A 24,153-nucleotide genomic window follows, 5' to 3' on the forward strand; every position below is an offset into this window, starting at 1 on the left:
TTCATGACACTGGCAGGCGGCTCCAGCTTTGTGCACGGGAGGTACGTTCTGTGAGTCCGTGTTGACGGCATCTACAGAGTCTTCTAGAAAACATGACAAGAAATCATTACTGGGGACTTCCCCAGTGGTCCAGTGGCTAACACTCCTGGTCTGTGCTCCCACTTCAGGGGTCCCGGGGTTCAATCCCTGGCTGGTGAACTAGAATCCCACATGCCTCAGCTAAGACCTAGCACAGCCGAATAAATACAATTAAAAGTAAAAAAGAAATCATTACCGGTGGACACCAAGCTCTTAGGCTTTCCCCCCTGAGCTGCGGCTTTCTGAACTGTTGCTTTCTCTGCTCCAGTGTACGCGGTGTTCGGATTTACCAGCGTCGTAAACCTCATCATAGGACTGGAACAAGATGGGATCATCGACGGGTTCATGACGCACTACTTGAGAGAGGTACGGGGGGCGCTCAGCCACCACACGCACCGCGCACCATGTGCCACCGTGCTAACCGAAGGGTCGGCGACTCCAACGGCATTGCTCTAGCTGGAAATCCTTTCGTGTCATGTGAGAAGGCACAGCATGTGGTATTTCATTGACTGCCGTGGACGCAGGACACTCAGTCATGTGGAAAGTGGAGCGGAAAGTTAGGATTAGATTGTGGGAGGCACTTCTCCTCAGTGTTGGGTCTTACATCTCTGTCTTCACACCTGACTCACCACCTTCCTCCTCTGCTTGTGTTTAAAATAAGTGGGGTACTTTAAGGCTTCTCAGGTGGCGCTAGTGGTAAAGAACCCATCTGCCAATGCAGAAGATTTAAAAGACGAGGGTTCAATGCCTGGGTGGGGAAGATCCTCTGGCAGAGTAAATGGCAACCCACTCCAGTATTCTTGTCCATGGAGAATCCCATGGACAGAGGGCCCTGGTGGGCTACAGTCCATGAGGTTGCAAAGAGTCGGACACAACTGAAGTGACTTACTAGCAGCAGCAGCAGAGGTCTTTAAATGAATTCAGTATCTGTGTATCTGTTGTTATCAATGCATTACTCCTTAAGAAAGCCCAAGTCAGTCAGTCTTAAATGTGTAAACTGCCAAACACGGAGTCAGTTAATAAAGCCATTTGATTGTGATGATGAATATGCACTCTGCCCCTCATCACAGCATTATCAATCTGCCTGGCACTTGACAGAGCTGGTCCTCTTTCCTTATTTGATGGTGTGATGAATCTAGCCCCAGAGAGGTTGAATAACATACTCAAGGTCATATAGGAAATAAGGAGCAGTGTAGTCATCATTCATGTTTCAGGTAATGGGGAGCTTTGAGTGCAAGCCAAGGGAGTTTGGGTTTTGTCCTTCATGTGAGGGAAGATGTTAAGTCAGGGGACAATGCAGTCAGCTCAGAGAAGGATGGGCTTGAAGGGAAGGGTCAGTGTTGTGAGCTAGGACACCAGCCAGGATGTGTCCTGCAGGGCCAGTGAGGGCATGAAGGTGACTCAGATGGAGGCCAGGCATGAATGATAGAGAGGAGGGATGAACTTCAGAGAATTTGAGTGGCTGGAATGAGTAGGTCTCCGGGATGAGCTGGGGGCAATGGGGAGAATAAGGGCTAAGATGCCATCCTGACTCTGGTGGCACTTAAGGGGGGCCCTCCGTGACACTGCCCTAGCTTAAAATTTTTTTTTTTTTAATTTTGGTTGTGCTGGGTCTTCTTTGCTGCACAGGCTTTTCTCTAGTTGCAGAGAGCCGGGGATACTCCCTAGTTGTGGCAGTGCCTGGGCGTCTCATTGCAGGGTCTTCTCTTGTGGAGCATGGGCTCTAGGGCTTCAGTTGTTGCAGCTCCCAGGCTCTAGAGCACAGGCTGTAGAGCCTGTGGCACACGGGCTTAGCTGTCCCTTGGCATGTGGGATCTTCCTGGACCAAGGATAGAATCCATGTCTCCTGCATTGGCAGGTGGTTTATTTTTTTTATTTTTTATTTTTTACTACTGAGCCACCAGGGAAGCTCTGCCCTAGTCTTTTTAAAAAATGGCAATGACAGTGGATGACGCACATTTTCCAGATAGACTTGGGGGTGGAGGGACTCCAAGGAGAAGAGACAGTGTGGGCAGAGGCTTCGAGATGAGAAATAGCACAAGGCTCCCCACTGCCAGGCAGGGATGATGCTGAGTTCATCTGGGGATGTGAGGAGTTTCAGATGGGTAAAGGACATCGTGGCATGTGGCCCAGCAGGCAAGGCTTTGCAGGTGTTGAGCTTGGGGAAGAGATACAGGGACCATCTCAGGACTGTTGGCACCTGAAGGTCTGAGAAGAGAGGAGAAGGTAGAGAGAGGAGGGCCGAGGGTGGAACTTTGGAGACCTTGGCCAGAAGATCAGGAGCCTCTGAAGTGGCCTGGGAGGGGGCAGGCACAAACACAGGAGGGCTTCTTAGGTAGTCCAGTGGTCAAGAATCTGACTACCAATTCAGGGGTTGCAGGTTTGACCCCTGGTCTGGGAAGATTCCACATGCCGTGGGGCAACTAAGCCCGTGCGCCACTACTGAGACCGTGCTCTAGAAGCTGCAGGGTATAACTACTGAGTCCTGTGCTCAAACTACTGAGCCTGCACGCCCTAGAACCTGTGCTGCACAAGAGAAGCCTGTGCACAGCAACTAGAGAGTAGCCCCCATTCTCTGCAACTAGAGAAAGCCCATCTGCAGCAGCAAAGACCCAGTGCAGCCAACAATAAAAAAACAATACATATATTTTAAAAAGAGGCAGAAATACCCAGGGAGTGCAGGGCTACAGAGCCCAGAGCGAGGAGGGTTTAGGAAGGAGGTAGCTGCCAAGAGGGCCTGGAGTTTGAGCTGGTGAGGGTGGTGAAAGGGGGGATGAGGTGGGGGCTGAGATGCAACTCTGGGAGGGGTGCAGGGCCAGGCTGGACCTGGCTGCCAGAGAAGAGGAGGCAGGGCTTGGTCTTGCAGTCGCCACCAGCTTTGGGAGGTTTCTGAGCCGAAGAATGACATGTCCAGAGCTAGGGCAGGGGTGTGGTGAATTGGCAGGAGAGGAGAGAGGTGGGATGACCTCACTGGAAAAGTCCAGTGAGGGGTGCCGAGGGCTCTAATGAGGCTGAGACGAGAAGGAGGGTTGCCTGGGGTTGACATCATAGAGACAGATCAGTGGGACCTGCCAGCAGACTGCGTAGGAGAAGGAGGAGTGGACAACGACCCTGTGGTTCTGACCTGGGCGAGCTGAGTGGCGTCTCCATGAACATTGGCCAAGTGGGGCTTGGTTGAGGGGAGAAGCTGATGAGTTAAAGGAGGTGAGGTGGGCTTGAAGGGTCCCTGGACCCATCCAGTGGAAGATGCCCAGCAAGCCACCGGGTGAGGCCAGCACAGCTCAGAGAACCAGATGTGTAGGCATGCATGATGTAAACCATGAACTTGGATGGACTTCCCTGACGGTCCTGTGGCTAAGACTCCATGCTTTCACTGCCAGGGGCCCAGGTTCCATCCCTGGTAGGGGAACTAAGATCCCACTTGCCACGTGGAATGGCCAACCCCCCCCCCCCAAAACAACATGACCTTGGATGGTATTCAATCAAAGCACGTCAGAGAGAAAGATGTGGGCTGGGCGTGAGTATTAAAGTCTGACTTGTATGTTGTTTCCTCCGTCCCCCCGCCCCACCCCCTGCCCTGTGATGCTCACATGATTTGATGTGTCAGGCAAGACGACAGGCAGTCCTTGCCCCAGGGAAGCGCAGAAAAACCCCTGCTTGGTTGGCTGATGGATGGGCTGGTTGATCTGCACTCTTCCTTGTCATGGAAAGGTCTTAAGGCATCTTAGGAAGACATCTGAAACAAGGCAGGAGAGCACAGATGTGGGAGAAGAAGGGAAGACAGGAGAGTGGGAAGGAGCCAGAATGACACTAAACACCCAGGCAGGGCCGACAGTGACTTTTTAGTAGTGGCCTTCAAACATAAAGCACCTGGGACAAGGAAATGTATTAATGGCTCATCGTATAATCTGTGTTTATAAAATTAAAAATTTCTTGGAAGTGTATCTCTTTTTCTTTTTGTTGTTTAGTTGCCCAGTCATATCCAACTCTTTTGTGACTCCCATGGACTATAGCCTACCAGGTTCCTCTGTCCATGAAATTCTCTAGGCAAGACTACTAAAGTGGATTTCCATTCCCTTCTCAGGGAATCTTCCTGACCCAGGGATCTAACCTGTATCTCCTGCATTGGCAGGTGGATTCTTTACCAGTGAGGCACCTGGGAAGCCCACAACTCTTCTTGGTAGTACAGTTTCTGCTAGGAATTAGCCGTGTGACCTCAGGCAGGTCAAGTAACCTCTTGGAACCTCTGTTTGCTCATCTGTAAAATGGGGTCACTTGTATCTGTCCCATGGTGCTGCTTGGAAGGTTGAATGAGGGGCAGGGTGTGAAGCCTGTCCATGCCTGCATAGGGGATAGCGGCGGGGGAAAGCCCTGCCTTCCTTACACGCAGCCCAGCAGGCCTCTGGGTCAGCATGAATTTTGAAGGTGAGCCAAGTGACTCTGGTCAGCAGGGTCTCCCTGGCCACCCTGCCTGGCCAGAGATAAACACCTTTAGTCACAGACTGGACTTGGCCTCAGTGAGTTCGCCACAAGGGCAGGATTGCTTGTGATACCATCTGTTCTGCCCCACTGTACACACCTGTGTGGGCTTCCCAGGCGGCAGTAGAGAATCCCCCTGTCGGTGCAGGAGGTGGGGGTTTGATCGCTGGGTCAGGAACATCTCCTAGAGAGGGGAATGGCTACCCACTCGAATATCCTTGCCTGGAGAACCCCATGGACGGAGGAGCCTGCTAGGCTACAGTCCATGGGGTCACAAAGAGTCAGACACGACTCAGTGACTGAACAACAATACACCTGTGTAGACCTAGCATGGGACAGGCACAGACTCATTCCACCTGCTGTGGCAGACCCTAGTTTCGGCCGCTCCAGGGTACATGTTTATTTTCATTGTTGTTCAGTCACTAAGTCATATCTGGCTCTTTGTCACCCAATGGACTGTAGCCCGCCAGGCTTCCCTGTCCTTTATATTTGTATATATATATATATATATGTATATAAAACATGTATATTTTCATGTTCCTACCAATTTTGTAATTGTCTCGGATTCCAAATAGTTTCACTTCAGCAGACGAACATGTTAGTTCTGCTGTTTTATTTTACATGCAATACTGGTCTGGTATTTTGCTTTGAAGTTTGCGTTTTATTTACAGTGGACTTCTTATGCTTTCCTCAGGGTGAACCATATCTGAACACGGCCTATGGACATATGATCTGCTACTGGGACGGCTCTGCTCATTATCTGATGTATCTTGTGATGGTGGCAGCCATAGCCTGGGAGTAAGTCAGATAACCTGGTGGGTGTGTCTGGGTCACCTTAGCAACTGATAGGCAAGTGTGTAAGGAGCAGGGATGTACAGAGGCAGATACATAGAGAGGGGCACATGGACATGAGTACAGGCTCTGTGGACCCAAGTGAGACACTGCTGTTTTTCTTTGCATCTCTTACTTCCTTTGGAACATACGCCTTTGGACTGCCCCTCTGGCTTCCCTGGTCACTCAAATGGTAAAGGATTTACCGGCAATGCAGGAGACCCAGGTTTGATCCCTGGGTCAGGAAGATCCCCTGGAGGAGGGAATGGCTTCCCACTCCAGTATTCTTGCCTGGGAAATTCCATGAACAGAGGAGCCTAGAAGGCTACAGTCCATGGGTTTGCAAGGAGTCGGATACGACTGAGTGACTAACACACTTTTTTTTGCCACGATGGACAGCTCCAGCAGACCCCTTAATGTTTTCAGGAATAAAAGCCCATGGTAATTCAAACCTTCGGACTCCTTTCAGTTCAGAGCTCTCTCTTTCCCTCCAGCTCAGGTTTAACCCTGAGACTGAGCGGTCTGCACTGAGGCTGCACTGGGTACATGGTCAGTCCTTTGATTACTTCTCAGCTCACTCCTCTGGGAGCATGTGTGTGTATGTGGAATTAAGAGAAGAGGAGCAGGGTCTTACATGACCAGTGCTGTTTTCTGCATATTGGTAGCCAGGTGGTATGCTGGCTGCCTTGTGGGGCGCATGTGTGGGGTCTTTGGAGATCCCTGCCATAGGAACCGGGCTTCTCAGGTGCTGCTAGTGGTAAAGAACCCACCTGCCAATGCAGGAGACCTAAGAGACATGGGTTCGATCCCTGGGTTGGGAAGATCCCCTAGAGAAGGGCATGGCAACTCACTCCAGTATTCTTGCCTGGGAAATCTCATGGACAGAGGAGCCTGGTGGAGTACAGTCCATAGGGTTGCAAAGAGTCAGACACGACTCAAGTGATTTAACACACACACACGCACCATAGGTGCCTCTGCAGTACCCTGACATGAGCAATGCTCTTGTGGACTGAAATTGTGGACTCTTCTGCCATGGGGTACATCCACAGCTTCTTTCTGCTGGAACCCCTATAACCCAGAAGGTATACCCTTGAGGTGGAGTCCTTTAAAGATGTCTCAAGTCCACCTACCTTCCCAGGCCTCCCTGTGGCTCCAGGTTAAAGTCTCACATTCTTGCTCCTCACAAGGTTGAAATTCAGCTTGACCAACTGTCCTGTGCCCCTCCCCAGCCCCCAGTTTCCACTCCAAGACAGTCCCAGCTAATTTCTGGACTTTTCTATGCTCTCGCCCATCTCTTCATGAATGTTCCCAAGCTCCAGGGAACACAGCAGGTGTTTCCATGAATGCTCAGGCTCTGCCTCCTGCCAGGAGTGGGCCAGCATTTCTGTGGTCCTGTTGGGGAAGAAGATTCTGATTTGCCCAGTCACCGTGAATGGGCCTTCTGGGATCTGATACATTGGGCTTGGCAGGTAGGGCCGGGCAGAAAGCACACAGTATTCTTCACTTCTCTTTCCCAATAGAGAATCCCTTTTTGAATTTCTCTGAGTCCCTTATGGAGGTGGGCTGTCACTCGTTATTCAGTCGCTAAGTCATGTCCGACTCTGTGACGCCACAGACTGCAGCACACCAGGCTTCCTTGACCTTCACCATCTCCCGGAGTTTGCTTAAACTCCTGTCTATTGAGTCCGTGATGTGATCTAACCATCTTGGGTTGTCAGTTATCGGTTCCAGAAACTTTTTGCCAACATCACCTGTTAAGATTAGAGGTATGTGTCTAGCAGCTCCTTCCGAACATGGGTTATGTGTCACTTATTGTATTTCTCTTTGGGACTTTGAAATTCTGTGATACCTGGGAAAGTCCATTTATTAGCATTCTTGGGGGTGGGAGGAGAAGGGGACGACAGAGAATGAGATGGCTGGATGGCATCACCAACTTGATGGACATGAGTTTGAGTGAAGTCCAGGAGTTGGTGATGGACAGGGAGGCCTGGCGTGCTGTGATTCATGGGGTCGCAAAGAGTCGGACACGGCTGAGTGACTGAACTGAACTGAACTCATACTTACAGTGATTTTAAAAATGGATCCAGTTTTCTTCTTTGAACCTTCTTTTCCCTTTCATGCTGTGATTTTCATAAATAATAGTGAAATGCAGGCCTCCTTCAAAAGTGATGACCATAATAATGTGGTTGAACAGAAGACTGGTGTAGCAAGCATAATTTCCTATGCAAAAGGGCACAAAGAGGATTCTATAGCTCATCACATAGGGAAATGCAATTCGATCAGTCACCAGGGTTCCTTGTACTGGATTTATTACTCTTGATTCAGTACATTTTTCGATTCATGTACTTTACTAGTTACAACAGAGATCAATTGTGGAGCATCTTATACTAATAGTATTCTAAAACAAGTGTGCTAAGTCAGGATTTTTTTCATTACAGGGAAAGTTATAGAACCATTGGCCTATATTGGGTCGGATCTATTATTATGAGCATTGTTGTTTTTGTGCCAGGAAACATTGTAGGTAAGAAACTTTATCTTAAAATTCACTTTCTTTTTCTGAAAGAATGGGAATAATTTTAAAATAGGGAAGCTGTTTTGATTGTGATAGAACCAAGAAATTCCAAGTTTACTAAAGAGCTGTTTTGCAGTTACTTCTTTTCCCTTCCAACGTTCCTTTTAAGAAATGCTGTTGAGCAATTTTCAGAGGTGTACACTGAACAACTAGACTAACATCAGTGATTCATGACTTCTAGAAAGATCTAGTGGGGTAAATATTGGGTTTGTCACTACATTCAGTATGAAAATATTTCTTACATCTGTTTGTATTATATATAACTCGACACATGGTGGGCACATGATAAATATACTTGAAAATTAAGATTCTTTAAAGCTGATATAAAAGTTATTTATGTGTGCCAGAAATCAGGATATTATATTAAGTCTACTTTTAAAGTACTGTAAATAAGGCATACCTGTTAATAAATACCTAATAGTTTTAAATTAACCTATGCTTCTGGTCTCATTTAAAATACTGTCTGGTCCATATCAGGATTTTAGATGACTTGAGATGGGGAGGGATCCTACATGTTACTTGTATATGGATATACTTTTGGTAAACTTCTGACTTTTTCTTTTTCTTTCTTTTAAATAGGGAAGTATGGAACACGTATTTGCCCTGCCTTTTTCTTAAGCATACCATATACTTGTCTTCCTGTCTGGGCTGGTTTCAGAATCTATAATCAGCCATCAGAAAATTATAATTATCCCTCAAAGGTGATTTTATTAATTTAAATGTAAACATGTTCTCAAACGCAGAGGTCACTTGTATACACCAGCTGTTGGACTGGACCAGGCCTCCAGGGACTGTAGCCTTTGGGGCAGTCAGTCAGCATGACTGTGTTGATTCTGCAGCAGTGGTTCACACCTTATTATGGCGGCCAGAATGGTCTGCTTCTATGTGATTAGATCTGCTTTGAGTGGCTGGGCCATGCTTTTTGGAACTTCCGGTGCCACAGGTTACATTGACTCTTCCCGTTAGATTCCACATTATTGCCCAGTGTGTGAGGTTTATCTGGGGGTGCTAATGGCCTGGAGTTTGAGCACCTGGGCACCTCTTTCAGAGCTATCTATGCACTGCTGCCCCAGAGGGAGGCTGGAGAGACACTGCTGTTCCAGGTAGCACACAGTCAGAGGGCCTGATTACCAGGAGATCCAGGCACATGGAGACTGGCTACAGGACATCTTCTGAGATACCTCCCTTCCAGTCACAGCCAAGGTGATCAAGGTGAAACAATACTGGCCCGGCAGGTACTCTGTTAAGGTCTTCAGTTCTAAGCCAGTGACATCTTTCTAAGTCTCTCTTCCTTTCATAGGTATTAATTAGATCCTTAAGCAAAATTGATACATGAAAATATGAGTTACTAGAGATAATCAGATGATTCTTCATTTTATAAAAAGACTTACAATAGAATTCATTAAAATACATTTTAATTTACAAACACTTCATTTGTGAATGTTTAGACACATGCCATGTAAACTCAGCTTGGCACGTTGATAACTGGTGCCCCCTTATACCCTTTTGAGGAATGAGGTGGTGGTTAAAAAAACAAGCAGACAGTAACCATATCTTTAAGGGCTTCCCCAGTGGCTCAGCGGCAAAGAATCTGCCTACAATGCAGGAGATGTAGGTTTGATTCTTGGGTTGGGAAAATTCCCTGGAGGAGGAAATGGCAACCCACTCCAGTATTCTTGCCTGGAGAATCACGTGGACAGAGGAGCCTGGTGGGCTATAGTCCACGGGGTCACAAAGAGTCAGACACGACTTAGTGACTAAACAACAAGAAACCACAGCCTTCCTCCTTGCTTCACTGACTCTGATGGCTCCAGGCTAGCATATCTGTACTGTTCATGTTGTAAGACACACAGACTATTAATTATTTAAAAAGTGTTAAAACACAGTGATGGCCAGGGAGAAACAGGCAGTCATACAGTGCTGATACAAATACAGATTCAGAATCACTCAGCAAAGCCATTTGGCAATGTTATCAGCGTTAACAAATTTAACTTTTTAACCTTAGTAATTCTACTTTGAGGGCCGTATCCTAAGAAAATCATCAGAGATTCTGTCAAAGATTTATGTACAAAGTTGCTCGTAATTGCATTAAGTATAAACAGTGAAAATGCCTAAATATCCAACAATGGCACTACCATGTGTTAGTAAGTTTTAGAAGAACTTTTAACAATGTGGTTAAGTACTTCTAGGTAGTGAGAGGTGAAAAAACAAATGCAAAGTTGTTTATACGTTAAGTCCTAACTGTGAAAAAATAAATGTAGACTATATATTATACTTACACATGTAGTATTATATATATATATATGTAGTATATATATATATATAGTATATATTATATATATATATATACATATAAAACGATGTATTTGTGACTGGAAAATACAACAAGTGTTAATAGTAGTATGTTGGGTTACTGGTTTATTTTACACTTAAGATCATAAAAATGCTATTTAAAAAAATGTGGCCTCATAGAACCAGAAGGGCCCTTCAAGATCACCAGACCCAATCTCCTCATTTCACTGATGAGGAACCAAGACTCGGGGAGAGGAATTATTTTCCTAAATTACCTTGTTAGTGGTTTTGAATCTTGGAAATTCTCTTATCATGGTATCTTTGTTTCAGTAGATCTCAGATTATTCTTTGGCACCTCATCAGTTACCAACTCTATTTTAGGTCATTCAAGAGGTCCAAGCAAAAGACCTGCTGAGAAGACCTTTTGATTTAATGTTGGTTTTATGTCTCCTTCTGGCGACTGGATTTTGCGTGTTTAGAGGCTTGGTAAGCATAAGGGACCACAATAACATAAAAAAAAAAAAACTTTTTAATCAGATTTTCCATGGCACTAACAAAACATACTTCCTATTAGAGCCTAGTGGAGAAGAAAATGACAACCAGTCCAGTATTCTTGCCTGGGAAATCCCATGGACAGAGGAGCCTGGAGGGCTACAGGCCATGGGGTTGCAAAAATGTCAGACACGACTGAGCAACTAAACAACAAATTAGAACCTAGAGGCCTGGACCTGCTTCCTGCTACCCTCCTACCCTCACCCCAAACCTCTCCTCCCAAAAGGTGGTCCCTTCTGGGCTGTTTCATGCCATCTTCTTGAAGTTCTCAGATCAAGCTCTCCAATTAATCTTTATTTTAAGGCTCCTGAAAAATTAGCCATTCCTCTCATTCGTTTGATGTTTCTGATTGAAATGTTAAGGGTGGTGACTTAAGACTCTAATCAAGCTGGCACAGAGCATCCATGTGTTCTCAGGAGCAGGGAGATGGGATTGAGGACAGGGTATCAGAGTAAGCTGTCAGACTCCTAGCTGTTTCCTAGCTGTGTGGTCTCGGAAACATCACTTAACCTCTCTGATCCTCAGTTTCTTCCTCTATAAAATAAGAGTACCTACCTTAGAGCATTGTTTGAAGATTAAATGATAAGGCACATCAGACACTTGCAGAAGGCCTTATACCTAAAAAGTACTCAGTAAGTGACTGCTTTATTTTTATTGATCAGGGGTCCTTCAGAGTATCCCAGTTTCATGGTTTATCCTCAGTAGCATTAAATTTGAGCAGCCAGAATTATATGGTTGATTATATTCAGCTGCAATGACAATTACTGTTCGAAGCCTGCTGGCACTGCAGCCTGCTGGGGGGCAGAATGGTAAATGTAAACTGATGCAGTTGATTCATTGTTTTGGGGTCCTTGGGCTGTAAGGGGCCTGTACGACTGGTAGGTCAGGGTGAGTAGTCCTCAGAGCTGTCTCCCTCTGTGGATCGTCAAAAACTTCCTGGAACAGAGTCAGCTGGTAGGAGTGGCCTGGGGAAAGGATGTAAAGGAGAATAAAAATGAGCTGCAAGGGTTTTCTTGCACAGCCATCTCCATGCCCCTGTGCACATGAGAAAAACATGGGTAAAGTGTGTGCCCTGGAGGTGGGGCTTTAAGGTTGGGGTCCATTTTAACCAACTCCGCCACTGATGTGTTCACACGTGTTACTTAGGTGAGACAACATTTACAGCTAGGGACACCAGGAGTGGTGCCTTAGGGAGGTGAGTTAGAGCAGACTCAGCATAGTTAAGATGAATCTGGTATAGAAATGTACGATTCTTCCTGCAGGGACTAGTTGGTTAGTTATTCCTGGGAAAAGGGAAGCTGATCATTTAAAACAAGCTGTGCTTTGGTTAGCCAAACTTAGACGTTTAAACTGAACATGAGAAAGATCCCCAGGTACAGAGAATGTTTCCATTTCCTTCTCCAATGGTATCCTCTACTTGATCTCTTTAATCTGTAGAATATTTATTTTCTCCCTTTTACTGATGAGCTTCTGAAGTAGCTTTTGTTACATAGAAAGCAGCTTGTGACTTGGCACATTTAGCCTTATCAGCAAACCTAAGGACCAGATGTGACTGTCTCTTATAATGAACTCATTTTTGTTCTTAGATTGCCTTGGATTGCCCAGCTGAGCTCTGCCGATTATATACGCAATTTCAGGAGCCATACCTAAAGGATCCTGCTGCTTATCCTAAAATCCAGGTCAGGTGGTTGTGAAGCCTAAGGTTTTTCTACAACTAATTTTCTTCAAGAATAGGAAAATGTGATACCATGTAGGAAAGAGGAGTTAACATTTTTCTCAGCTGAAAATGTTAATTTTTCTGGTGTGTGTGTGCTTTTCATCAGGCTAGGTTAACTGCCATTTACTGATGGCATTATTTCTCTGTTCTGTGCAGATGCTGGCGTATCTGTTCTATTCCGTCCCTTACTTTGTGATCGCACTTTATGGCTTGGTGGTTCCTGGATGCTTCTGGATGCCCGATATAACCCTGATACATGCTGGAGGTCTAGCTCAGGTACTGAGAATATGCTGTTTACTGGAGATTTGGCTGTCATTGTTGGGCATCTAAAAAAAATACCTCTGCCCTGTGTGTTAGAGAAGGAAATAGTTATTAGATATGTCGTCCCCTTTGCTTGACAGTTATTTAGAAGATGTTTCTGCATTATTTAAATCTCAAAATTAACTATCTGGTAGGTGCGCCATCCAGTCATACAGATGAGGAAACTGAGCGAGCAGGATTAAATGATTTGTTCAAGGTCACGTACCCAGCGAGTAGCAGTGCCATGTTCTAGTGCTGTTTCAGTCTCTGAGCACCACGGTTACTAAAAGAGAATTGAGAGCCGTTATCTTTAAGATGTCTATCTGCATTTAAGGTTTCGGAAGTCCACTATCTTATCCTACACAGGACCAGGGAAACTGGTTTTTAACAAAGTTCAGCTCCTGGAAAACAGGGCCTGTCATTCCATTCCTCCCTTCTGCTACTCAGCGAGGCCTCTGGCCTAGAGTAGGTGTTCAGTGAACACTCACTTCATGGAACTGGAAGTGAAATTATCGATGGAAGCATCATACAAAGCATAGTTTTATAAGATAACCTATTAAACCAACTGATGTTAGAAACAAGGAAGAAAATTACTTTTTCCCTACTATTTAAAAAAAAAAAAAAGGGCTTCCCAGGTGACACTAGTGGTAAGGAACCTGCTTGCCAGTGCAGGAGGTATAGGAGATGCTGGTTGGATCTCTGGATTGGGACTATCCCCTGGAGGAGGGCATGGCAACCCACTCCAGTATTCTTTGCCTGGATCCCATGGACAGAGGAGCCTGGAGGTCTACAGTCCATTGGGTTGCAGAGTTGGACATTACTGAAGGAACTTGGCATGAATGCATAAATAAAACCCAGATGAACTCATCTTTTAGAATCATTATCTTTGTCTTGCTCTTTTTAAGCAGGCCTAATAATGAGGTTTATCTGGAAGCTCTCAGCATATACGGTTAATGATATCCATGGCATAATAATTCTGCTGGCAAAAAGGCACACTGGAATTCAGAGTTTAAAAATGGTAATGGCATTTATAGGTTAATACACTGGGCTCAATCTTTCCAATCTGAGGTGCTTCTTAATTACAGAATTAGAGCTCAAATAGGTTGATGCAGTATCCAGTCATGGTTCCTGTCCTTTCCTTGGAGGACACAAGGAAAGAGAACTAGTATTTGCCCTCCTTGCAGACCTCTGAATTACTCTATTTCTCAGGTCTTGGTTTTTGGGTCTTTATTTCCATATCTTTTAATATCCACTACAAGGTGATGGCTTTCAAATTTCTATCTTTAGCTCAGACTGTTTCGACTCCTGTATTTAATTCTTGAGTCTCTGACATCTCAGATTTATGTCTAAGATAGGACTCCTGGTCCTGCCCACTTTTCTTCCACTTCCCCCATCTCTGTAAGTAGTCCTTCGTGGCATCTAGCAGCTCAGGTTAAACACTTGGAGTAATTCTTCACACTTCCTAATCCTTCATCCTCTATCTGTAGCCCATTACTAGCTCTGGTTAGTTCCCGTTCCAGAGTAATTCTCAAACCTACCACTTTGTTTCTTTTGGCCATGCAGCATGTGGGATCTTAGTTCCCCAATCAGGGATCAAACCTGTGCCCCCTGCATTGGAAGCACAGACTTAACCATTTGACTACTAGGGAAGTCTGCAAATCTGCCACTTTTTTTTTTTTTTTACAGCTCCCTTGTAGTCTGGGCTCTCATTACCTTGCTTCATGCAAGGCAAGCCATGCTAAGTGTTCTACTCACCTACTTGTGCAAAGGCAGGCTGTATGCTCTGCTGGAGGAGCAACTACTCAAGTTTTATGTATGCTTGTGCAAAGATCATGTGGGATGTTTTCAAAAGTCAGGCCTGGCATGGACCCAGCTGCAAAGGAAGCTGATAAATGTGGTCTTCCTGTGTGCCTCCGAGGAAGAAACTGTGTGCTGAACACAGAGCATCGTCTCGGCAAGTTTTTTTTTTTTTTTTTTTTAAAGCCTCACTTAAAGATAAGCAAGTGGAACTCAGGCTAGTTGTTACTTGCCTAAGGTCACAACATTACTAAGTGGCAAAAGAGGAATTCATAATCCCATGTGGCCCCAGAGCCCATAATCTTCCCCACTGTGCTGTCCCTCTCCTCTTGCAAATAGTGAATTAAGCTCCAGCGTCCTACAGCATAGAGTAGGGCTTTGTACATGGCATGGATGAGGCAGAGGACCTGCTGGGGGTAGAAGGCAGTGACACCTGAGCTCTGGGCTTTGTGGGCTGAATAGATTTGAAAAGACTGAGGAAGCCTTTAAATGCTGGAGTGTGCAGCAGTTAGAGGGTACTGAGGGCCTCCTCGAGCTCTTACTGGTCCCTTGATTAGATTGTTCGGGGTGTACTGTCTACTCACTGCCCGTGTGCTTTGCCTGCTGAGGCTGACTTCCTCTGCATGCCGTATCCCCTGGTCTGCCCCACACCAGGCCCTGATGCGGGAACACTGAGTGTCACCAGCCAGGGGGCTGGTAGGAGTGAGGCCAAGTCCTGGACCTGGTCAGGTCTCAGGAGACAACCAGAGAACTAGGTAGGAAGCCCTTGGCCAAGGCCTAGTCATGAATGGGGTCAGCAGTCAGGAGACTTAGGATGGACAGAGCCTGGAGTGAACAGGTGCTTCAATCTGTAAGTTAAGACCAGCCCCACACTGTACCTGCTAGCTATGCTGAACTGGCAGACAGGAACCTGGGACTCTAGCACATGGTGGTGGTGGTTTAGTCACCAGGTCATCTCCGACTCATTGTGAACCCATAGACTGTAGCCCACCAGGTTCCTCTGTCCATGGATTTCCCAGGCAAGAATACTGGAGTGGGTTGCCATTCCCTTCTCCAGGGGATCTTCCCGACCCAGGGATCGAACCCAGGTCTCCTGTATTGCAGGCATGATCTTTACTGACTGAACCACCAGGGAAGCCCATGACTCCAGCAGAAGTCCTGGGAAAGGCAGTGTGGAGCGCAGAGCAAACAGCAGTGGCAGTGGTGGTTTCAGCCATACACCAGGCCTTGTAGAAATCTTTGGGCTCATCCCTCACCAACGGATTTGTAAAGGTAGCCTGAGGCTGTGGACTGGATCCTACAGGTGTCAGAAGGATGTTTCTCCCAACCAGCAGAACAGGGGTAACCTGAGAATCATGTGTCTGACATACCCATAGCTCCTAGCTGTGCTGTAACATCTACCTATTCAGAGCATTTGGCCTCAGGAAGACCTAGAAATCATACTGCAGCAAGACAGTGAAGACAATGAGAATGCTGAATTACCATTGTGTGATTTGTTTTCTGCTTGGCAAATACTTGTTTATGAAATGAATTCTCACTGTGAGAGGACATTTGACACACTCTTCATAGAAGCACTCTTCATAGGCTTGACTGGCACAATTATATCTTGCAAAAACTACCACTCCTGATTTAGAAGCTTTACGGATTCATGATCCCACCAAGTTTATAAAAATCTGCTTTTACCGGAAGATCTAGTGAACTCCCAAGAACCTGTGACTTAAGAAAAAATCTTTGAAAAGCTTCTAGGTCAGTAGAAGTCAACAGAAGACATGGCTAGTAGTTATGAGGGCCCTCGTTTCAGACCATTTAGGAATCTACCAAGTCTGCTGCCTTCAGAAATCAGATAAATCAAGAGCTAAAGTAAAAATACAGTGAAACCAGGACACATTTGGGACCAAAGAATCCCACTGGGGACTTATTCATAACTCAAGTCTCTTTCCATGTAAAATTAGTTTCAAGTCTAATTTGAAAAGTACTGAGTTGGCCAAAAAGTTCACTTGGGTTTTCCTTTAAGATATTTTGTAAACTCATATGAACTTTATTACAGGCTGCTTAGATCTACTCATTAGCAATTTCTATCAGTGGAAGAATTTCTTTCTTCTGAAATATCACTGAAAAGATGTAGTTAATATGGTTAAGAACGCGAGCTCTGGAGGCAGACTGGTTCAGCTCTCTGTCACTGATGAGTTCAGTGACCTTGGTTACTGAACCTCTTGCTTCCTCTTCTGTAAGTAATAGTACCTTCCTCAGGATTACTTACATGAGGTAATCTCTGCAGAGGGTGTAGAGCAGTGCCTGGCACATCAAAAGCTGTGGGCCTCTTTGTTGCATTCATTAATGCTGTTGTTAGAAGATCCCCAGTGAAAGTTTCGAGAAATGCCTTGTGTTTCTCAGAAGATATGTGAATCTGTAGCTCTGTATGTTGTGTATAGTTACCTAAACATCAGAGAAACTGGAAGCAGCTGTGGGACATATTCCCAGTGGGTGTGGCTGGGAGCCTGCCTGCTGTGCCATTCAGCAAGCAGGCTGCAACCATAGAGGCAACGCATGACCCTTCCCACTGGGTTCAGACTCCCTCGGCCCCTGTCTATTCAGGTGCCATGTACTGTCTCACAAAAGGGTCTGGAGGCTTATCTGTGAGTAACTTGGTTGTCCAGAGTCGACTCTACTGGGAGGCAAATTCTTGAAGTTTTTTCCTTTATGGAAACCTTTAAGAAACATCTGAGACTAAAGGTTTAGAAAGAACACGAGTAATTGGTATACTAATTACAAATCTCATTTTAATGATTTGCTTCTGATGTTGATTCACCTCTAAACATCCTCATTTAGTATTAAAACTAGAGTTTGGATTTATTGTCTTTACATGCTTCTTATCCTTTGGTGGAGACATGCAGTCTTGGCATTGTCAAAAGATCAGCAAGGGAATCTAAAAACAATGTGCCTGGGTTTTCAACCAAGTAGGGTGCCAGCTCACGAACAAGCATTTCAGCTGGGTTTTGTGTCTGTCTGTGGAAGAACTCCATGTGCTTGGCACTGTCCTAAGCACCTGACAAAAGATCAAGCCATTAAACCTGTATAACAATCCTATGAGGCGGGCTCCATTATTACCTTGCTTTTCAGGCAAGGAGCCAGAGACAGTTACATACCTAACACAAGGTCACATTGATGGTTTTTGGTGGAATTGGGATTTGACACTTTCAGACTGTTTCCAGATTCAGTGTTCTTAACCCCAGGACTATGGTGTTCAGAAAACCCTAAGAAACAGTAACAAGGTTCTCGATTAGCTACTTATACAGTATCAGCCAAATAGCCTGGTTGTTGTCCCCACATTCACATTCATTTTTGCCTACAATATTTACATGGACACACAAAACTCAGTTCTCTCTTCTGGAACTAAGATTGGGATTTTTATTCAAATTCTTTCCAGGTTGTCTCTGTAAGAAAACAAGAGCTATTAAAATTAAGCCTTTTTTTGCATTTATTGCCTCATTTTCCATCCCAACCATTCATTCTTTAAAAATCATAATCTATTAATTAAGGTAAAAAATGATTAGAATGAAGTTTAGGAAAAATGATGAGGTGCTCAACCTATCACTGAATTCTGGAGGAATTTCTAGGACCCGTAACTTAGTACCTGTGATCCTGGCCACAAGTCAGTTCAGTAGCAATAAGGTCACCGGGTCACCAGATGCTAGCAGGGTGCTCGGTTGAGCTCTCCAGGCCCTGTTCTAAGGAGGTCTTGGGTGCTGGTGGGAACATAACCAGGAAGCTCAGTGCAGCCCCTTCTCAGCTGTGTACTTCAAAGGGAACCCTTCTCAAGCGAGACTGAGTGTCTTTTGAAACTTCAGCATCCCGGAAACCAGACACCATATGTTTTGAGAGGAAGCTGTGGTTGGGTTGCTCACTCAGGTAGAGGTGAGGCCACTCTAAATAACACCGTCAGAACTATAAGCAGTACCAGAAACTGCAGAAGACTGGCCTCAGGCCTTCTCTCTCAATTACATACCTCTTTTAACTAGAAATGCAATCATCTTGGGCTTCCCTGGCGGCTCAGACAGTAAAGGATCTGCCTGTAGGAGACCTGGGTTCGATCACCTCTGCCCCTTATTAAATAATTCTGAAGCAAAAGGCCTACTAAAACAGGTATAAAAATAGAGAAATGCCTTGTAGAAGCTTTTTGTATTTTGACAGTCACAAGACCATTACTGTTGAACGTTTATTGAGCTCTAACAATGTGAGAGGTGCCACACAAAAATTCAGACACAGTACCTGCCCGGTGGGCTTACAATCTAATCTAAAGGACATGATCATTTTTTAATGTTCCCATGAGTTTGCTGTTTGTGAAAATGAGGTATTAACTGCACTGGTCAGTGCAGGAAAAGAGCCTATGATATTAGACTTTTTAAGCTGGTTCCCTATGCAAGTAGGCATGACTGCTCATATTATTCTCTTAAACTGTGGTTTCCATTTCCCCAAATTTGATTTCTGAGATATATGTAAGTCTGAAAAGATAGATACCAAATGCATATTTCTGAAAATCAGGGGTCAAATCTGGCACCTAGTCCAGAAGAAAAAGTCTGGTTATATATTCAGGAAAATATTTTTATTCAAAATTGGCCCTGGGGAAAAAAAATAGTGACGGGGGCCAAGTTCCTATTGGGGGTTCTTAGAATGTCCACAAGAGCAGGTCCTCAGGGCAGCCTCTCAAAGGCCCTTAACTCTTTTGTTTTCCAAGCCCAGAGATGAAGTGCTTAGCATTCGGTGGGTTGTGTTTGGGCATCTGCCCTGGGGGTGGTGTGTTTGAGGCTAAAGCCCTCTCAGTGGTTCACAGATCACCAGGCAGATGATTCCTGCCTCGGCACTGGCCTTTGTCCTTGGGAACACACCATTCATGCTAATTTAATGCCTATCTCCAGAGAAGAACAAGACTACCAGAAACCCCCGGGATATATCAGGAATTTTGTAAAAATGTAACCTGTTAAAATGCCTCTTACTGATACCATCTGAATACATACTGCTTTATGAAAACTTGTCCTTTTCTTGTCATAAAGTCAGGTGCTAAGTAACACTTTTGTTCTGTTAACCACTTAGCAGGATAAACTGATTTCATATGGAAGGAAATGTAAGATAACTTATACGTATTTAAAGCAAGTTATTTCATTTTCATTCTCATGATTATCTGTCCTTTTATATTTTGTCTCTTTGCTCTGAACCTGATAAACTAGTAAGTCACCACTTACTACATTTAAATTCCCAATCCTTTATTCATGTATATCTTGAGTTTCAGTTATGATATGAATAAAGACTCCAGGGCTGCATTTTGTAATGATACAAGGATCCTGAGCAAATACTTTCACAGAAGCCTTTTTCTAATACAATTTTCACCTGTGCTTATGAAAAGTATCAAAAAAGGCCAACCGGCATGTTCTGGAATGTTATGTTCTGAGCAGGTATCTAAGTACCAGTGGGAAGTGCTTGCCTTTCTGTTTTGTAAATTCAGCTTATGCTGACAAGCTGGACGTCTCAATAATTTGATGTGAAAAAGTTGCCTGTGTGTACATTTGCCATTCTATAAAAGAGCGAACAAATCTGTACCCTCACCTTATCTTATAAAACAACCCTTAGTATTTTTTAGGTTGCATGAAAAACAAATATACAAGTAAAAAAAACAAGCAAAATGCATAATGAAGGGCTTTGAGCTCTTGCTCCAAGGAGTAGGTGAAAGAATTGATATAAATGAAGCTGAGGTTTTCAGTGCTTCTCTTTAAATAGCTATGCTAAAAATATTTCAGCTGTCTAATCTCTGTACTTGCTTCATTTTTACTAGAACACATTGTGTGAGCCGCAGCTGAGTTCCTATATAGGATATCTCCAGAATGCAAATCAGAACAAGGCAGATTTTATTCAGATTTTTCTTTTGTAAACTGAGCCACTACTGTTTGGTATGGGGCTGGGCGGGGTGGGCACTAGATGGGTTAAAAATCAGTTAGCCTGATAAGGACATGCTTAAGAAGGCTTACTTTATTTGAATCTGGTTATATCAAGACTGACCCCAAGTTCAATGAGATATTGAGGATTCTGGATTGTTTGAAAATCTGGTTTTGAGAGCACAGGAGCGTGGTCTGAATAGACCATTGGGAACACATTGTGTGTCCAACTGAACACAGAACTCATGCTTACCCCACCCCCCCTTTTTTTTTAACATGACAGGCTCAGTTTTCTCACATCGGTGCTTCTCTTCATGCTAGAACTGCTTATGTCTACAGAGTCCCTGAAGAAGCGAAAATCATTTTTTTAGCCCTAAACATAGCATATGGAGTTCTCCCCCAGCTCCTGGCCTATCGCTGTATCTACAGACCCGAATTCTTCATAAAAACAAAGGCAGATGAAAAAGTTGAATAAAAACATTGTTTTATGTTCTTTCTCTCCAGATGACTGACTTTTGCTATCTTGGTACCTCTATCTGGTCCCATTCCACTCTCTTCTCCTACAGGAACATTTACGAATACATCAATTCTTGCTCTGTACTCTGTATCATAGGAATTATGTGGGTGAATCTTTTTTTGAAGGAAAGTTGAAGTTATTCAGAAAGTCTGTTTAAAGAAATACATTTCAAGGTATTTGTGAATAAACAACCACCTATCTCAATATTCTGTTTGCATATATTAAATATAAGTGTGAAAAATTACAATTTAGCTCCTATAATAATGAACATGAAAAAGAAACTATTAGAAAGTGAAAATGGCCTATGCATATTAAAAACTTCAAACTAGCAAATACAGATTGGAGAAATATTTTTGCATATAAGATGTATATGCTTTATGATCAACCTCAGTATAAAAGACAAATTATCAGAACATTTAAAAATGTTGTTTGAAAAGTGTTTTCCCAAGGAAAGTGAATTATTCACTGCTGTTTCAAAAAGTGCTTTCATTGAAATTTTTTATTGAGTCTAAACAGTTAAGAAGGGATCTATAACTATTATTAACTTTATTTTACTGGTGACTGGAAATATTTCTGTTTCTGTATATATTTTTAATAAATTATTTTTGGCCTTTTATGAAGACAAATCTTATTAAATTTGAAACATTTTGTGTATTTTCTTTTTCAGAAAAGTTCTGTGGTCTTTAGCTTTTTTGTTTTAAAAATCTGTCAGTTATACGTTCCAATTCGAAATGTCATCTACATTCTCCTTATGTTTTAGTGTGAGCGATGAAGAGGACTGTTGATGAATTAATTAAATTTCCTTGATTTTAAATTAAAATATTCAAAATTAAAAAGTACCTTGTAAGGACAAAGAACTGGACTGGCATTCCTACTCTCTTTTAAATGAACTGTTCATCATGTGGAAGCGTGAGTTGAGTATAATAGAGGAAAATCAGTATTTGCTAAATGAGAGAAACAAACCCAAAACACAGCGGCCTCCTCAGTGCCCAGGAGTGGTAAGTGGATCTGTACTCTTATGCCCTCAGGTGCCATCATCACCACTCCCATTATCACCAGCATCATCACTAATGGCCCTAAGCTTTCAGAGCTACTCACATTTTTTCCTTCATGCTATTTACTAAGCTTGTCACCAAAATAAGAAAACCTAAAAGAAAATGGTGTCCAGATCAGTGCATGGATAATGTCCAGTGTGAATTTAGGGGTCCACTGAACTGGTAAGTAACATAGTTATGCAAGCAGTCATGTAGCCAGTTCCTCTCCCTACCCCCCAGTGTTAAAAAAAAAAAAACAAACACAAGTCCTAAAACCCAGAGTGTTTAAAAAAAGAAAAGAAAAAGCCTCACCTGCACTTGATTCTCTTATCAGCTTGCTGTTAACAATTTTTGCTTTAATATATGAATTACATTAATACCTCACATTACATATATGAAGCCAAATTACACTAACTTAGTTGTTTACAACCTCAACTCTTACTCCCAGTACACATTCCAATAAATTTATTCTGTAAAAACAATACATTTTTTTGTTTTTCATTTTTTTTTTACAGTAAACTTTTCAACTACAAACCTCGAATACGCGAAAGATGTTCCAAGGACAAGCATAACAGGATTGATAAAACCCAAACTGACTAAATGTGTTCTCACAATATAAGTTGGCATAAAAATAAATAAAATTTTCTATTATCACAATTGCAACAATAATGTACACATAATAATGGTTTGTGGATGAGTATTAACTATTCTAATTCTAATTCCAAAAGAAAACAACAGATCGTTTAAAAGTCTATATTTAAAAGTCAATGCTTTGTCTTACTTCCCATAGGGCTACTGCTGAGTCCAGCTTTAAAATGTAAAGTATCCAGCTTGAGTGATTAGCTCAAATTGTATTGGCATTGGGAGAAAATAAATCATTGCTTTTATCTTGGAGTAACACAAAAGACTCACTTAACTTCACATATAGAAACTGAGTTTGTGTACGTAACAACATGAGTTTTGAGAAGTATAAGTTGTCAACTAGCTATTTCTAATACAGAATAGGTATTTTACAGTATGATTCAACTTTACACATGGCCTCAAAACTGAAGGACAATTTTAAGTTCACCTTCAATATGCCAACATTATGTATCTAGGAATTGGTTCCTGGGTTCTGTCACAGAGAAGAAATCCCTTAAGCATTATGTTGAGTGGTCTTTAAAAAAAATGCTAATTTATATTTAACTGAGTGTTTGGTGATAGTGGAGTAAAAGGCAGAAGAGTGATGAATGTAACTGCCTTGATAAAGGATCCTAGACTTGTATGAGCTTGTGCAAAAATCTTGATAATCCTTAGTGGTTAAGGGCAACTTCATGCAACCAAATAACATGAAATTAAGTCAATAACCTTAAAAAAGGCTAAAATGTCTTTTTTTTCCCCCAAACACATCAGAGAGGAATGTGAATAATGTACATACAAACTGGGGTTCTGTCAATGACAACAAGGACTATGTGTTGGTTCATATCAAATCCGAGAATATTGGACAACCAAACATATAACCTTCTTGTGGTTTTCTTAGTATGCAGCATTCATTATGGTAGTTAGGTCTGGAAAAAAACACAAAGAAAACAAGCCTTTAGATGATTTTGGATATTAACAATATAAGCTATCCACATTTTTATAGTATATACCTGGATTTTCTGAGATTCCAATCTGCATTGTAGCATTAACAATTCTTAGCAAGAATAGTCTCTAAGGGTTTGCTTTATACCAATCAGTGCAAAAAGCTAAAGGAAAAACTAGGGTATTTTTAGTGTAAACTTTGTCTATTGTCTGGCAGGACACAGTGAAGTAGCGTGCACTCTGTAAAACTCCAGGAGAATGCATTGGTGGGATACAGAAAGTTAAGGGGAAAATGGAGATAATCCATCTTTGTGAGGATTCTGGTATCACAAAGAAAGGTAAATTTCTTAAAATTTTAAAAGTATTTGCAGAGATGCAAATTATTCTGTGTAATATTTATAACAATTACTTGTGACAGTATGGCTCAATGAAATACAAGAGTTAATAATATTAAGTCAAGATATACAAAGAAAAAGGAAGCCTAGATTTTTGTT

At 43.1% G+C, this 24,153-nt stretch overlaps 2 protein-coding genes across 7 annotated transcripts in view; one reads left to right on the forward strand and one right to left on the reverse strand.

Moving 5' to 3' along the window:
* Nucleotides 1-24,153, forward strand: part of TM6SF1 (transmembrane 6 superfamily member 1) — a 57,093-nt gene that overhangs the window by 8,375 nt on the left and 24,565 nt on the right. The window contains exons 3-11 of one of the 6 annotated variants that reach the window (XM_088829594.1): nucleotides 347-444; nucleotides 5,252-5,355; nucleotides 7,827-7,909; nucleotides 8,540-8,661; nucleotides 10,634-10,738; nucleotides 12,391-12,483; nucleotides 12,678-12,797; nucleotides 14,629-14,748; nucleotides 20,829-21,048. In XM_088829594.1, the coding sequence (XP_088685720.1) occupies nucleotides 347-444; nucleotides 5,252-5,355; nucleotides 7,827-7,909; nucleotides 8,540-8,661; nucleotides 10,634-10,738; nucleotides 12,391-12,483; nucleotides 12,678-12,797; nucleotides 14,629-14,748; nucleotides 20,829-21,020 (1,037 nt within the window). In that variant the 3' untranslated portion in view covers nucleotides 21,021-21,048. The other 5 variants (XM_055417924.2, XM_055417925.2, XM_055417919.2 and 2 more) reach the window with 5 other exon arrangements.
* Nucleotides 18,821-24,153, reverse strand: part of HDGFL3 (HDGF like 3) — a 76,498-nt gene continuing 71,165 nt past the window's right edge. The window contains exon 6 of the mRNA XM_055417930.2: nucleotides 18,821-23,643. Within this exon, the coding sequence (XP_055273905.1) occupies nucleotides 23,638-23,643 (6 nt within the window). The 3' untranslated portion in view covers nucleotides 18,821-23,637. The remainder of the gene's footprint in view (nucleotides 23,644-24,153) is intronic.

Source organism: Moschus berezovskii, chromosome 21 (genome assembly GCF_049115385.1).
Source record: "Moschus berezovskii isolate FMDL1 chromosome 21, NW_MosBer_1.0, whole genome shotgun sequence".
Taxonomy (NCBI): domain Eukaryota; kingdom Metazoa; phylum Chordata; class Mammalia; order Artiodactyla; family Moschidae; genus Moschus; species Moschus berezovskii.